The 17,470-nt window shown below is 41.3% G+C and overlaps 1 protein-coding gene across 13 annotated transcripts in view; it reads right to left on the bottom strand.

Moving 5' to 3' along the window:
• The window catches only part of RHBDD1 (rhomboid domain containing 1), a 133,696-nt gene that overhangs the window by 95,709 nt on the left and 20,517 nt on the right, over positions 1-17,470 (bottom strand). For all 13 annotated transcript variants that reach the window (XM_045034556.1, XM_045034557.1, XM_045034555.1 and 10 more), the window contains 2 exons: positions 9,713-10,220; positions 8,507-8,639 (listed from right to left, as the gene is read on the bottom strand). In XM_045034556.1, the coding sequence (XP_044890491.1) occupies positions 8,507-8,639; positions 9,713-10,145 (566 nt within the window). In that variant the 5' untranslated portion in view covers positions 10,146-10,220. The remainder of the gene's footprint in view (positions 1-8,506; positions 8,640-9,712; positions 10,221-17,470) is intronic.

Raw genomic sequence — 17,470 nt, 5'->3', positions numbered from 1 at the left:
AAACCAGAGTGCCATCATCAAATAAACGGGAAACTAATAGGTTGCCCTGATTTCTTGCTTTCTGAAGTAATTTCCTGAACCTTTCAGGTGTTCGCGTGTCCTGTAACCGCTGGATTGGAAAAAGAACACACATGGGCCGAGTTTACTGACCAGGGAACCTTGTGGCAGGGACATCTCAGGAACTGGTGTTTTGAAGGGCACATGTGGGGGAACCCTGCTAGCTTTATCTCCCAGTATTTGGGGGCAGATTCTTTGCTAATTCCTGAACATGTCATGCTTCCTGGATTTTGTTCTTTCTGTTCCCACTGCAAAGAGTAGTCTACCTATTATCTCCCAACACTCAAGGCATATATACCCTCCACCTTCCTCTGTGAAGTCTCCTAACTTCTCAAATCAGAGTTAATTATCTTCCTTTTTTGTTCCTTTGCTTTTATTGAACTAAAATCTTTGCCTCTGTTTTGTTTCAGTTAGTTGGTGGTATGTGTTTCACTAAACCGTGAAGTTGCTGGAGGCCAGGGGCAGGGAAGCAAGGAAGAGAATACTGATTCAAGTCAATATCTAACAAGAACCCCAACAGCAAAGACACAAGAGACACAAACATTCTGTTTTTACTTAAGACACTCAACATTACTTAATGCTCAACATTACTCCCTCCTTACTGCTGAAGGAGATAACAAGTTCTAAAACAATGAGATATTGGCCTGCCTTATAAATGAAAAAAAAAAAAAAAAGAAGTAAAATTGAAATATTTAACGGAGGTCATAAAGGAATCCATCAGAAGATTTCAGACCAAAAGCAACCACAGAAACTACAGGTCTCTTCAGTGATTGCATTATGGTTCTCCAGAGAACAGAACCAATAGGATGGATGGATATATCATTTATTTAGCTAGCTGATAAAATACTTTATGTATTTATATTTACATGTAATTTATATATAAATTTATTATAAGGAGTTGGCTCTCGGGAGCTAAGGAGTCCTATGATCTGCCACTTGCAGGCTGGAGATGGAGGGAAGCCAATGGTGTAAATTCCAGTCCAAATCTGAAGGCCTGAGGACCAGGGGCACCAATGGCACAAGCCCCAGCCCAAGGGCAAGAGACGGCCAAAGTCTCAGCCAAACAGGCAGAGAGAAAGTAAAGAATTCAACCTCCCTCCATCTTGTTGTTCTATTCAGTTCCTTCGTGGATTGGGATGATGTCCATCCACAATGAACCTAAGTTCATTCAACCAAAAATATTTACTTAGTGCCCACTATGTGTCAGGCAGATGATAAAGACACAGAGATGAATAAGAAAAAGTCCTTAGTCTCAAGAAGCTCCTACCCTAGAGAAGCAGTGGGGAAAAAAAAAAAAGGATAAACTCTAATGGAGACAGTGTTTAAGGTAGAGAAATCTATAAACACTATTGAAACAAAAACAAGGAAATAATTAACTCTGTCTGGAGAAATCAGGGAAAGCAGCAGAGAAACAGGTTATTATCTGATTTGGGTTTTGAATGATAACCACGAGTTGACAAGGAGAAAAGACTAAAGGGCATGCCAAAGAGAGGGAAGAGATTAGCACTCCCAAAAGCCCAGGCACACGTGGTCGGTATTTTGAGTCTGAGTTTTCACCCCTTCTACCTGTCTTTGGGGTATGGTGGGCCAAATGATGATTCCCCAAAGTACATCCATGTCCTAATCTCGGGAACTAGTGAATGTTACCTATATGGCAAGGACTTTGCAAGTGTGATTAAATCAAAGACCTTGAGATGGAGTGATTATCCTGCCACGTCAGGATGAGTCCTAAATGTAATCCCCGTGTCTTTATGGAGGCAGAGGGAAATTTGACACAGGTAGAAGAGGAAAAGGTAACGTGATTTTGGTGGCTTTTGGGTGACACGCCCATAAGCCAAGGAATGCTGGGCGCCATCAGAACCTGAAAGAGGTGAGGGATGGATTTCCTCCAGAGCCTTCAGAGAACACACAGCTCTGCCAACACCTTGATTTCAGCCCAGTGGTACTGATTTCGGCCATTTAACTTCAGAAATCATGAAAGCATAAATTTCCACCATTATGAGCCACCACATGCATGGTAATTTGTTGTAACAGCGATAAGAAACTAATACAGATGCTATCTGCTATCTGTCTCTAGGATCATTTCTGACATCCATGGAGGACTCCGGAATAATTTCACTCCCTTCATCTCTACTCTACTTCCTACAATTTTTCTGGGTGATTTCACCACCCATGTAGATAATCCACCCAACACCTTAACCTTAAAGTCACCTCTTTGCCTCTTTGACCCCAATGACTATCTCTGCCACCATTCCCCAATGTCACACCTACACAGACATGCTCATGAGTAAAACCTCCAACACCCTGTCTTCTGACTACCAGTTCCTATTCTCAAAGCTCTCTGCATTTTCAACCTCAACAAAACCTCCTATGTCCTACCTGCCCTCCCCCCTCCATTTGCCCACCACCACGTACAGGCCTCTCTAGTTCCCTTCCCTTCCCCACAGGCGTTACTGGGACAACCCTCTCAGAACCCACAGGTGAATTTGCCAAGAAGCTCATGGAGCAACAGGTCCCTCACTTGCCAGGGATCCTTCAGAGTGTGGCAGAGGTCCCAGGAATGTACCCATGGGCTCGTAGGTTTTTGTAAAACTTGTGAAAGTGGGAAACTGAACCACATTGGCTAAAACCGCTACCCCTACACACACCAACTTCTGCTGTCACACATCCCCCCGTGTCAGGTGGCATTAGCGTGGCCATAGACATTTTGCGGATTCGGCTAAAGGGAAGTGGAGTTGAACTTACGTCTAGTTTGGATTCAGTGGAATTTATTTACATGGTTGACGGTCAGTTCAGGGCAGAGTTAAGTCCCTGCTAGTCAGGGCAGTGTACAAAGGGCTTCAGAAAACCCTCCTAATGCCTACTCTGTGTCTTTTTTCTTTTTTAAAGATTTCTTTATTTGGGGGTGAGCACACGTGGGGGAGAAAGGCACATAGAGAGAGACAGAAGATCCAAAGTGGGGTCTTCCCTGACAGGCTAACAGTAACAAGCCCGATGTGGGGCTTGAACTCATGAAACACGAGATCATGACCTGAGCTAAAGTCGGACACTTAACTGACGGAGCCACTCAGGTGCCCCTGTACTCTGCATCTTCAACCTGAACTGTGACAGGAAGCAGAGGGGCACAAGTGCCACGGCACTCTCAAGTGTTCTGGGACAGCCAGCATCATGCTGGTGTCAGTGCCCAGGGTCTGGAAAGTTCTCCCAATCACGGAGCGTGTAAAACCATAAATGGGGGACTTCGGTTCCCACTAAAACAGAGTGGAAACAGCCATGAAACAGAAGAATCTACTCAGCAGCACAGTGGATACAATTATAAATGTGCCATCCATTCGACTTTTCCTTTCCAAGAATCCTGCAAAATCAACTTTATTCAGAATTCCTGGGTTTGTAGCTCTCAAAAATATTTTCAAGTCATATCAGAAGCTGTAAAGAAAAGTAATAAATAGATTCTTAGAGTTCTGGTAATCCAATGAATGAAGGGAAGTGAATCCTAAAAGAGCATCAATACTTAAGTTTCTTGCTGACTGGGCACAAAGTAGTGGTGCCCCTGAGGAAAACGTGAATCTCCCACCCTGCCACTAAAGATCCTCGACGACACTCAAATCGTTCAAAGTACATTTGAGATTGGTCACTGCACAGGGACACTTGGCAGAGGTCTGAAACTTTACAGCTTATATGTAAAAACACTTTGATGGAGGTTTCTCCGAATCAGAAAACAGTGCTAAAAATCTACATGAGTTGTAAAGAAACTCTCCTCAACTTTCAATAAAAAATTAATTTTGATGCACACGCTATTCCCTCTACAGAAATGCTATTGCCAAATTACTGTCATATGAACAAGAGATCAAAAGCACACAGCCAAACCTGGGGGGGAAATATTATAGAGGCATGCCAGGGAGTTAATAGAATATTATATTACTTTTATGGGTTTTATAATGTTTATAGTATTTGTTAGCTCTTTAAAATTTGTAAATTGTTGTGCTTTGGTTTCTCATTTAAAATTTTTACTTTTGTTTCCAAGTTTGTATTTTTTTTTCTTAAAAAGAACCCACAAAACTGAATAGCTCAAACTCACAAAACTAAGATCTGCCCTAGACAGAACACTCATCTTCAATCCCTTGCCTTCAGTCTAACTGGGGGTCAACCCCACCTAATAAATGTAGAAGGAATGACAGAATCTGAAAATCACTCTTTACAGCTCCCCCTGAAATTGCCAATTCAGACAAGGGTCCTCATTGGCATATACTAAACCATAAGGTAGAAGGTTATTAACAAGTTATCTGCATGATATCCAATTATCACCTCACAGTTAGCTTTCCAATTGCGAAAGGATAGACGTATCCTTACAATGGAGACTACCTTAATTAATCGATTGAACTTGGAATTCCTAATGGCGGAACAATCAGGCATTATGTCCTTCCTGTCATGATGCAAGAAGATATTACACAGCCTTACGGCATCACACCTATGAAGTATTCTTGCCAACAGCCCAGTTTAAGCTGAATGTAAAAACATTTGCACCTAACTTCCAGTTCACAGAAATGCAGAGGGGCTAGAGGAAGCAATTATATAACCCTACAAGTAAACACGCAGAGACATCTAGAACTTGAAACAGTCTACAAAACCTTCACTAGTCTCTTCACAATTTTTCCATGACAGTTACTTCTCAATGTCCTAGAAAAATAAAAAGTAGAAGGACATCTTTAGAGTAAAAGGGAACAAAGAAATGTCATAAACAAATGTGTGAGCCTTAACCATATCCTAGTCATCTTTTATCTCCACTCCACCCACCCCAACCACCCCCCAAAAAAACCACAGCAATTACAAAAGACACTTGAAAACTGGTGAATATCGGAATATAAACTAATTATTAGACAACATTGGGGAATTACTGTTGATTTTCTTCAATATGACAATAGTAATGTGGTTATATAAAGGAACAGATTTTTTTAGGAGACGCGCGTTGACGTTTTTAAGGATGAAGTTACTCTGATGTTTGCAACTTACTTTCAAATGGGTTAGCAACTTTGCGTTTGAAACTTTTTACAATTAAACTGGAACAAGTAAAAAATGTATTAAATCTTTTTTCTCTCAATGTAAGCAAGAAGTTTTTAGTGGAGGCAAAGTAATTATTCTCATCAACCATTAACAATGAAGCAGTACCCAAAGCCTAGGGGCTAATGTTTCAGAACTGCCATATTGTACTAAAAAATCTCGTAGGGTCCAAATGCAGTCATGACCTACTTAATTTGTGTTTATGAGGAGCGCATGGGAATTTTTAGACTGCTAACTGCCATTCTGGTAGGAAAAGTCAGGTAGGAACAAGAGGTAGGGGACAGACGGAATTGAAGCAAACAAAATTTTGTTTGACTTATTTTACTCATCTTTAGGAAGAAAAAGATTTCAAGTATGATTCCTTTCAGGGCCATTGCACCCTTCCAGCGACTGATGTCATAAAAAAATGTTAAATCCTTTTATAACTTATAAAGACTTTCACATAGATTATCTCTCGGACTGCTTAAAACAGACTTAGGAAACAGAGAAAGCAAGTAATATTCCCAACGGACAGATGAGGAAAATGAGGCTCAGAGAGGCCACATGATTCACCTGAGGTCGCACAGCTAGTTATGTCGGCCCGGGTCATTCACACATGACCACTGTCCTCTAGCACGGTCACTGAGTGGCTGTCTTACAAGGGGTAACGTTCGTTTCTCTGGAGCTTCAGTGTTTGGACTAAATAGCCTCAGGCTCATCATGAGAAACTGCAGAGGTTAGAGGTAACGCTTGGCATCAGACCCCCTTTCTTCCATCGACAGAAGGTGGAGGGGGTGGCAGGTGGGAAGGGGCAAGAGCCCAGTCTACAAGGAGGCAACCTCCTCAAGGAGTCTGCACACTTCCCTGCTGTGTCACCTCCAGAGCAGGGACACTTCTTCAAACACAGTCACCTAGCAGGGTCCCAGGCCACGCAAGGAAATGAAAAGACCATGTGAGGCAAAGCAGTCGTGGAAACAAGGTACAAGCAAGTACTGTGAAAAGCAAAGGCACCAGCAAATGAGTGCTATTACTTCAATCCGCTGGTCAAGCCCAACCCCTCACAGTGCCTAATGGCTGGGTGTTTGGAGTGGCTTCCCTCCATAACACGCTGTAACTGGGGGAAATTACTAATTCCGTGGCTTTCATAAAACACAGAGGTCCACCAAATGTTTGCTTGGCAGATTTTTTTTTCTCCCCAGAGGGCAGCTCATTAAGTCTGACAATAAAGCAGGCTTTGTTCTAAAGATTTACAGTGTTTTCCCAGTGCAAATTCTAATTGACAACCACTAGGAGAATAACAATGTAGAGCCAAGAGAGCTCTGGTTTCTTCCATTCTTCCAAGATCCATCTCAAAGAAGCACTCGCTTCTTAGTTTCCTGGACCAGTGTTTAGCTGGGTCTTTATTTAGACACCGGCATAAGCAGATGCTTGGGCATCAGAAGTAAGTTTATCATTCAAAGTAGTCAAATCTTAAAAACCAAAAAGATTTATTCTTTCCAGCTTCAAAGATAGGAAAATGTCATCTAATTCCCAGGCTCAGAATATTGGGTCCCTCCGTGCAGAATAAGCATGTTACCTAAAAATGGAACCATGCCTTTTCCATGGAAAGGGAGGGGGGACCCTAAAAAAAAAATAAAGTGCATGATGATTGAGAAGTCTTCAGAAATGGATGCATGAGAATATTAAAGGCACTGCTATTCAATGGATCCATCATAGAATAAAAGTTCAAGTATCAGAGGGAGTAATTTCAATATGAATGTTGGGTGTTGTGGTCACAAACAACAGTCTCTCCTCCACACAGAGGACCAAGTCACATCAAGCAAGTCAGGGAGCTGTGAGTGACAAGGTATAGAGCGAGCGGGCTGTTCAGATAAGGGACAGACATTACTGGACCCTTTTTCAAAGAAAACTTTGAAGATTTTGTTAGGCTTTCTTCATGGAACTGTCACGAGGTAACAATACAGTTGCAAATGAATGGTGCTCAGTGGTCACATCGCTGCTTTTTACGGACCAGCTGGCAATGGTTGCCCACGATGGAAAATTAGCATGAAAGAAGGAACTTCAGGTTACGGGGCTGACGCACAGCCCACAGAGAAAATTCCCAGATAAAGCACAACACCCAACACGGCCACACGAACCAAAAGCAAAATAAGACCCCTGTGTGAAACGAAAAGGAGAGAAAAAAAAAATCCTCCTCACTTCTTCCTGAATCTTCCTGAATTTCCCCCTTCTCCAAACAGCATCCAGGTCCCCATGGTAAAAATAAGCAAAAAAACCCCATGTGCTTCCAATAGCAAATATAGATGAAGAGAAGTGAAACTGGTAGAAGATGTGGGAGAATAACACAATTCACCCTCCTTTCTCCTTTTTTTTTTTTTTTAAGTTTCTTTATGTATTTTGAGAGAGAGGGCCAGAGCTGGAGTGGGAGAGGGGCAGAGAGAGAGAATCCCAAGCAAGCTCCACACTGTCTCACAAAATGTGAGTTCAAGACCCGAGCCGAAACCAAGAGTCAGATGCTTAACTGACTGAGCCACCCAGGTGCCCCTCACCCTCCTTTTTCTAAGCAAAAACAGGGAAAGGAACCAAAGTGGGAACGCGCAGCACCCCAGGCAGGATCACCAGACCAGGAGTCGGGAGGTCCTAATTCTTATTATGCTAGTGTCTACCATGAGCTGTTTTAAAAAGCACCTTAACCTCCTGACTTTTCTCGTCCTCATCTGAAAAGGAAAGGATGCATCTTAATCAGTGGTTCTTAAACTGTATTCCTTGGAGCCCTCAGGTGCTATGGAGGTACCTCTAAGGCAACCACAGCAACACAGGGGTACAGCAAAAGGAATGGGGCCCTGTGCTTCCTCTCAACCCTAAACCATTCACAGTTGATCCATTTTATATACTGAGTAAAGTTGTGAGTAAAGTCTTTCGTTTAAAGAGTTCTAGTACCAAGAAGTTGTGAGTAAGGACTATTTGTTTTGTTTTGTTTTAAGAGTTCTATTACCAAGGCACTTCACAAGAAAAATGGCTTAACACGTCTTGTGGACCAACTGAACCAACACATCTTGTGATTTTTATCTTTATAATTATGGGGTCTCTATGTGCCTTTTTGCATTACTATTATTAGAATCAATGCACATTAATGTTGATCCTTCCAATCTGTATATCAGGTTCTCTTATTCTTACTTCCAGGGCAAGGAAACTGAAACTCAGATAGGACAAGTTTACCAAAAGTCACAGGACTCATAGTGGACAGGACTCAAACTCAGGAATGTCTGATGTGAAAATGAGTCAGCTCAACGCTGCCCTTAAAGAATCAACTTTGCTGTAAAGAAACCACTGGTTACCTCATTATTATTGCAATTCTTTCTCCATGGAACATCAGGTTCTTCATTTGTATATTCTGAGAATAAACACTCACCCTGGCGAGATGAAATGAATAGCCACAAGTTCTGCCCAACAAGCAAATCTGTTGGGTACAGGAAAGCCCAAAACGTTGGCAAAGCCTCCAGGGCAATAATGGTTGTTAAGAACTTTCAAAGCAAACAAAACTCCTAGAAGAGAATAAAGAGCATACAAATATCAACAATCCAAATGTGGAGACAATCAACATTTACAAAGAAAATGAACTGAATGTAAAAATGATTATTTGGCTATATCCAACTTCTTGCTTTGAAACACACTCTAGTCTTTACAAGTCAACCCAGCTTTTGGTAGAAAGACAATGTTCAAAACGTTCAAGGCAATTGTTCTTCTGATGTTTCTTAACACAGAAGGTCGTGGTGACTTTCAGCATGCTAGAAAATATATAACCCATAAAATGGGAATAAAATACCTGAAATGGTACTAAATGCCACTGAATTGTTCACTTCAGAATCGTTAATTTTAAGCTATGTGATTTTTCAACTCAATAAAAAATATAGCAGTAATGTGTATATTTTGAACCTCTATGGAAAGATGTGTTGAGGGCAGGACATGTTTCCTTTCTTCTCCCACAACTGGTTGCATGAGGATGTATCTTAGAGGGAAGGGGGATGGATGGCAGGGAGGGTAGAGAAAAGAGTTAGATTTCCTTCTGTTGCAGGACTCTTTCCCTCCTCCCCTTCGCATTCTAATTCTTAGAACACCTACTTTAAGCCCCAATGGCAATTTCAGTCCTATGAGATACATATAGAGTGACTATCATAGTTGTTAAAACATGGCACGCATGTCATGGTAGGGTGTGGTGCATTTTAATGAAGTCATTGAGAGGCATACTCAATGTTTTAGAGAACTCCTTATCACAGATACACCAGCAGGTCTCTCCTTGGCCCCACCATGATGGAGCAAGTACATGTTTCTAGAACTACATCTCCTAACAAAACTACCTTCGAGCAGACCCTGGTCCAAACAAATTGTCCAAGAGTGAATGAGGCAGTTAATCAGTGAATGATTAACATAGATTAATAGCAAGATCTATGTCCCTCCTGTGCTCCAATCATCCTTCTCTCCAAAATCCAAGCCCCGGCAATCTTTAGCCACTCAGAATTCAGTTCCCTCGCCAAATAGGGACCCACATTTCATAAAATGGCAACAGCCACACCTCTCTGTCTTCATGCATGCTACTTTAGAAATCTATCTGCCTTACCTGAGAAACCTACAGCACAGTTTCTTCTGAAGCCAGGCTCATTCATAAATTCTGCAAGAGCAAATTCCAACAACAGGTACACCACCCCGGTGAGTAGCGAGAATGTGACGATGACATAGGCAAACCATTTACTTCCCAGTCTCCTTTCCAGATTGATTCCTTTCCATAGCATGGATGCCATATTGAAATACAAATGCCAATCGTCTGCATGGTGAAAAGGAGAAAGCAGTAAGCGCTGCCAGTCTTTCTGCTGGTAACACGTCTCCACGCTAAGGCAGGAGCTCAACAGTGGCTTCAGAGGACTCAAGAAGAACCAGATGTTGACAGCCAAAGTTGCTAGGGTGACAGGTGGAATATTGTTGACCCCAACATGGAAGATTTGAGAAAGGAGCAGAATAAGTCCAGTATTAATTCCTCTTGATCTCCGCTGCATGGTTAGATGTCAACCCAGTGATGGGAAAATGTGGTCAGGTTTTAGGCATTGGGGAAGATACACAGGGAGCTGAACCTAAAACATAAAATAAAATGCACATGAAAATCCACTAATTAAGACTTAATGCACCAATAAGACATACTCATTTGAAGATGAGCTTACATTATATATACATATACGTACATATGTATATATATATATATATGTATATGTATAAATATACATATATGTGTGTGTGTGTATATATATATTCATATATATCTCACACCTCCTGTCTGACAGAAACATTTATTATCAATGTCTTCCAGACCAACATCCAGGATGCTAGCTGATGTCCTCCCTCATCTTACATTCTAAAACAGAACATTTCACCCAAATCCCAATGGACCAGTTAATGGATGGGTATGCTTTCCGTGACAAATATGCCATGAAAATATGACTTGTCTTCCTTATAAATAAACTTGCAACCTAATAAAAAAATCCTAAAAGATAGTATGTAAATATTTAATAACGATTTCTACTCAGAATGCTGAGCAAGATTCTTTACCACCTTAATATTTTTAAAGAAATATTCAATTTTGATATATTCGATAAAGTCTGCCCAAAAGTTTTTATTTTTTATTTATTTACTTATTTATTTATTTAGCCCCAAAGTTTTTATTTATTTTTTTTTAATTTTTTTTTTCAACGTTTATTTATTTTTGGGACAGAGAGAGACAGAGCATGAACGGGGGAGGGGCAGAGAGAGAGGGAGACACAGAATCGGAAACAGGCTCCAGGCTCCGAGCCATCAGCCCAGAGCCTGACGCGGGGCTCGAACTCACGGACCGCGAGATCGTGACCTGAGCTGAAGTCGGACGCTTAACCGACTGCGCCACCCAGGCGCCCCAGCCCCAAAGTTTTTAAACTTCCACCGGCAGGTTTTAAAATGCAATCATTTACTATCTCCTACTCCATATTGTCAGTTATCAACTGCTAGGATGCTTTATCTTCACAAAAACTTCTGCTTTTTTAAAGTTTCTTGCTATGTGCCAAATCCTAGATTCAAATGGTCACTGTCTTTAAGGAGGTCACCTTCTAGTAAGAAGTAAGCCAACAACTGCCATACTATATTTTAAGCTCAGTGACAGAGGAAGCCCAAACTCGAGGTGGTAACAGGACTGTGGTCTTAACGGAGTAAAACAGAAGTAGCAACAAGACAGAGCACCAAGTTCAGCACTACATCTCCACCCCCTGAACCTGGGCTGGCTTTGTGACTTCCTCTGGCTGGTAGATCGCAAACAAAAGGACACCAATTCTGAATGTAGCCCTCGAGATGACTGACAGGCTTCTGCTTTCTCTTGAACCCCCCTGAAGCAACCAAGTGGCCAAGTCTGGGCTAGCCTGCTGGATGAGGGAAGACACAAGCTCCAGGCACCCTTATGGCCCTGACCACTAGCCAGCTAATGCCCCTGAAGCAAAGCTGTCTAGCTGACCAGCAGCTGACCACAGACAAGACATGAATCCAGCACAGCCCGGCCTAATTTGCTGACCCACAGAACAATGAGCTAAATAAATCATACTGTAACTTCACCAAGTGTTAGACTGGTATGTTACACAGCAATTACTCACCAATACTGAAGGGATTTCCTTTGGTGAGGGACTAGCTTAGGCTTACGGGAAGAAGTTAGTAAAGAAAGAGCCACAGACTAAAGACGCAAAAGATAAGAACTTAAGTCCTTGGAGGGAACAGCCTCGTCCATCATAACAGGAAGAAAGAAGAAAAATGTCAGTTGCAGATAAGGGTAAATAGGCAGGTTGGGGCCAGGATGCTGCAAAAGTTCTCATCTAGTGGTTTTTACTCTATGGAGGTTCTTGGGCTCCCAACCAAATACATGACTTACTCTGATACCCTAAAGATTCTCATTCAGACAGAACGTTGGAAGGTACATGGGCTTCGGGCTAAAAACGGGTACAATTCTACTTTATAAGCTTTGTGACCTAGAGCAAATTACTTTAAAACTCTCTGAACTTTACTTTCTTCACTTTAAATTAGGAATGATAATACCTCCTTCCCAGGATTACTGTAATATGTCTGGAAAGCAGCAGATGTCAAATACACAATAGACACATTTTTTTATTACTGTAAGGTAAGCCCACTTATGTGGGCAAGTTTTGCAAATTGTAGCATCTTAATAAGGTGCAAATGTACTCCCTATCCTCCTCCCATATGGATTCTAGGAAATGACCCAGAAAAACTACGCTTGTGTGCATGCATGTGTGTATGTGTATACCCGCATTATTAGCACAACCCAAGGTTCTTTATTGCTATGGGCTTATTAACATAGTTCAATACCATTCTCATGAACTACAGAACTTAATAAAATTTCAACTGAAGATCAGCTCCTGTGTTATTTTAGAGAAACAGTCTATATTTTTCACATTGACATTCAAGTCGACTTTCAAATCTCCAACTACTGTGACTTTTTTTTGCAACATTCCCTAAATAATTTTAATATCAAACCTCAATACCTATAAAAGGAGCAATGGAAAAATACAGCCTTAAACATTAAGTAATCGGCTTATAAGAAATCACAAAACGAACCCTTCAATCTCAATATAAAGAGTGCCCTATGATGCTAGGTTGTGCACAGGAGGAAATCAAAACTAATTATGTCTTTGCTTAAGAAAAATTCCCCCTTGGGGCACCTGGGTGGCTCAGTTGGTTAGGCATCCAACTTTGACTCAGGTTATGATCTCATGGTTCATGAGTTCGAGCCCTGCATCAGGCTCTCTGCTGTCAGCACCAGGCCCACTGTGGATCCTCTGTCCCCTTCTCTCTCTGCCCCTCCCCTGCTCTCTTTCTCTCAGTCAAAAAAAAAATTAATAAAAGTATAAAAAATAAAAATAAAATAAAGAATAAATATTAGAAAAATAAAAATAAAGAATAAAAATTTAAAAAAAAAGAAAGAAAATTCCCCCCCTTGACTCCTTGACTGGAATCATTAGTGATGAGGAATATGAACAAAAAGACAATGGAATTTCCCCAATCTCATATCACACTGTGCACTCAGGCTCATATTACACTTGCTTGACTTCTGCCCAAATCCAAAGGTCCCTTTCCATCCGTGTCCCTTCTCACCACCATCTCCAGCTGGTGACGCCTCCTGCCTCCTGGACACTGTGCTCTCCTGTACCGCCACCCCTCCTTCCAATCCCCCTTCCTCTGCCTTTCCCTTTTCCTCTATCCTTGCTCTCTTTTGCACATGCTCATGGAACTCCATTCCCATGGTTTCTAAAATCCTTTCTGTCATTTTGATTCCCTAAATTTATATTCTGAAGCCTGGATTTTTCAGTACGTTTCAGGACCATAATCTTACAGGAAGAATACAGCCTGTCTGATCTCTTGGTTTCTGAAAACTGAATTACCCCTCCTTCTCACAAAATGTCTACTTAGCCATTTCTTCTGTCCCTCATTGATTTAATAAACATCAAGTGCCAAAAGCATGCCAGTCTCTATGCCAGGCAGTAGAGGTACAGCAAAGGACGCAACACTTATAATCTCAGCCTCTACATAATCCGTTTCTATTTGCCGAAAGAAATAAAAATATTGGCTGTAGAAAATCAAAGGATGACTAAAATGGTGTGGTTCACACCCGCAACAAACGTATACTTAATGCGAAGGCAGATTATAACGGTAGCTGATGTGAGATGTGCAGAATATATATTTGAGTCCCACATTTCCAAATAAAGGCCTCTAGAATACCAGTGTGGGTAGAATTAGAAGTCAGGGGTATTATGTAGCAAAGATAAATGGGCATATTTCATACCAACTCTATGGCACACTTTCCTTCCGCATAAAGCTATCGAGTCAGCCTTACGAAGTAAGGGATGCAGCCTGTAACATGGTAACAGAAAATCCACGTGGTCCATGTGAAGATCAAATCTATAACCTGACCTTGTGGGCCAGGCAGGCACAGTTCTAGGAATACCAAAGGGAAGAGATCACAGTAAGTGAGCACTGACCATAAATGAATGTTGTTTTCTCCTGCTCATCTAATACATAAAAATCTTCACACTGAGGAACTATAACAGACCACAGAGGCATGATGGGTTACAGCGACTTGTCTATAAGCTGGAAACCAGTTCAGCGTGTTTGGTTTGGGAAGTGATTTATTTATTCTAACTTGTACCCAGACCATAAAGCAGTTACCACAGCCCAAGGAAGAGCAGGCTAGTCCCTGCACTCCCCCCACCTCAAACCCGTCTTTCCCCACATGGTCAACCTGCCCCCCTGCTGAACACTGGATCATCCCTTCTAATTCTGTTTCCATATTCATCATCTCAGGACACAGAATTTCCCGCTCCCCAGCTGTTCAAGTCAGAGATGTAGGAAACATCCTTGACCCGCCTTCGCCCCATCAATCCCCGACCCCCACATCCCATCCACCCCACGTAGTTGATTCTTCCACAGTGGGTGTCAATCTACTTCTTTCTAGCTCTTGAGCCCTAGTCCGATCTAAGCCACAATCATACCTTGCCTGGATTACAACAAACTCCCTAACTGGGTTCTCTGCTTATCCTCATACCCACCAACTGTTTTCCACCACCACCCACAGTAATCCCTATAAAACTGAAGTTGGATTCCCCTGCAATGGCTTCTCATGAAAGTCAGAATAAAGTCCAAACGCCTAACCACAACCACGTGCTGTGACAAATAGGACCCCGCCCACCTCTCTGGTCTCTTCCCCAGTCACTGTGCTCCCATACCAGGAGCTCCAAGGTTGCAGCAGAAATGGCTGAGGACAGAATTACCTTATCTGTTCTGATCACCACCGAATACCCAGAGTCTAGCACAGTGACTGGCACAGAGTTAGTGCTTAATCAGTTATGTGCCCAAGGACTCCATATGCAATAAGTAAGACTGACTGAAAAGGCTATAATCGGTTCATTTCTAAGTATTTTTCCTACAAACTGGAACCACCTTCCCCACAGAACTATGCATATGAATCCATTTACATTTTAGCTCCAGAACAGTGTTTACAGCATTTATCTTTATAGAAATAAGCCTCTGATCCATTTAAAATGTACTGATAGGTTGTTTTGCCAGGACTATTTGATTTAAAAAATGGCATTTGAATTATGTAGTCATACACACTAGACAGCACTATATCAAAGTTGTGATGGAGAGAAATGGAGGGCTTCTTGGAATACTGAAAGGAAAATTAGCCATATTTACTTTTAATGAGAAATTAAATATTAAACAGGTATGTAATAAGAAAAACTAAGTGGCTAGAACAAACAAAAGAAAGTGAATTCGTAACTTGGGAAACCAATGTGTCTCAAGGGGCAGAGAGAGGGGTTTTATAAAAAGGGGAAAAACTAATTACAGTGATTTTCAATTCTACTTACAAAGCAGAAAGTATTTCATCATTACCATTTACTACGGTGGCATAGGTCTCAATTTTCAGTTAAAATGTTCTAGAAGAATTCAGAACCCTGAAGCTGCAAGAATAAACAGCAGTTAGAAATTATATTCCCAATTTGGCATCTGGCGGTAACAGTGCTGATCCACTGACAGCTGATGGACATTTGGGTTGTGTCCGCTTCTTGACTCTAAGGATTAATGCTGCTACGAATGTTCATGCGTCTTTTTTTTCTTTTTTTTTTTTTCTTTTTTTTTTTTTTTTGGTAGGCACACATGTTTTCAGTTCACTTAGATATATACCTAAGGGTGGAATTGCTGGGTCACATGGTAGCTCTATGTGTAACTTTTTGAGGAACTGGTAAACTGTTTTCCACATTTCTGTACCATTTTACATTCCCTCCAGCAGCGTATGAGGGTTCCAATTTCTCCACGTTCTCAACCATACTTGTTTTTATCCACCTTTCTCACTACAGCCATCTGAGTGAGCGTGAGGTGGCACTGACTTAGACTTCCCTGATGACTAAAGACATTGAGCAAATGCCTAAATTTTCATTGCTTAAAACGTAATATAAACACATGTTGATAGGCACACATAACCATACAGACAAGCTCACGCCCTCTCCCTCCTTCCCTCTCTCTCTCTCTCTCTCTACTCTCTTTCTTCCTCTCCGCACCTCTCTCTCCCTCCAAGAAACAGTTTAACAACCTCAGGTCAAAAGAAAACTTCAGAAAGAAAGATGGAACCACAAAGAAATTGTTTTGGTTACACTGCCAGGATTTAAAAATATATACATATTTTTTTAATGTTTTTATTTTTGAGACAGGGAGAGACAGAGCGCCAGTGGGGGAGGAGCAGGGGGACACAGAATCCGAAGCAGGCTCCAGGCTCTGAGCTGTCAGCACAGAGCCCCACGCAGGGCTCAAACACCTGAACTGTGAGATCATGACCCGAGCCAAAGTCAGATGCCCAACTGACTGAGCCACCCAGGCACCCCTACAATGCCAAGATTTTAGCACCGCAGTCCCCCTGGATGTATCGTGTTGAGAGTGAATGTGACTGACTGTACTTCACTAGCAGGGGCCTGGCTCAGGCACTCATGTGACAATAAATATTGCAAAACTGTTAATATGTTTTATTGCTTCAAACGAAGCAAAACTGTTATGGAAATAGCAGATTATGTTAAACATAAGCACTTCCTCTGCTTTTTAAATTACGAGAGCTGGACAACAAATTAGTGCATCATAAATACCACACTAAGCTGGTCAAAATACACACAAAACACAATGCATTTTTTTTCTTATTTGGTTTTAGTACAATCTACTTTCTCTAGGAATGAACTGAACTAAACCATTTCTTCTCACCCCTCGAAGCTTCTCAGGAATCCTATCATTCATGGCTTTTCTAATCCAAACATAAGAAATTATTTTCTCTACTTCTTCCTAGAAGGCCAATCGATGGTAACATTTTAGTCTGGCACAAAATAATAAAATTCTTTGGTCATCCAATAAAACTTCATAATTAGCATAATTTTATTTTCCCTAAAAGGTATTAGCTTCCTTAGGTCCCAAGAGAACCAAATTACAAAATGCACATTTCCAAAACATTTTTGAAAATAAGAGAATGGTATAGTGTGACATGTATTTGCATTTAGTGAAAGACAAGAATTTATTAACTAAATGCTTGCAAAGTAATTTGTTTCCTCTTTCCAAATATATGAATACATTTCAAAAAGCCTATACAGCTTAGAGGCAATATATGGTTTTTAAATGCAATACACAGTTGCATGAATAACATGTAAATTATGCTTTTAAAACTTAATACTTAGGGGCTCTTGGATGGTTTAGTCAGCTGAGCTTCTGACTTCAGCTCAGGTCATGGTCTCACACTTCGTGGGTTCAAGCCCCATATCAGGCTCTG

The sequence above is a fragment of the Felis catus genome, chromosome C1, assembly GCF_018350175.1.
Source record: "Felis catus isolate Fca126 chromosome C1, F.catus_Fca126_mat1.0, whole genome shotgun sequence".
NCBI classification, from domain to species: domain Eukaryota; kingdom Metazoa; phylum Chordata; class Mammalia; order Carnivora; family Felidae; genus Felis; species Felis catus.
Note: the sequence above shows the minus strand (reverse complement) of the source record. Positions and strands in the feature narration are given on the sequence as shown.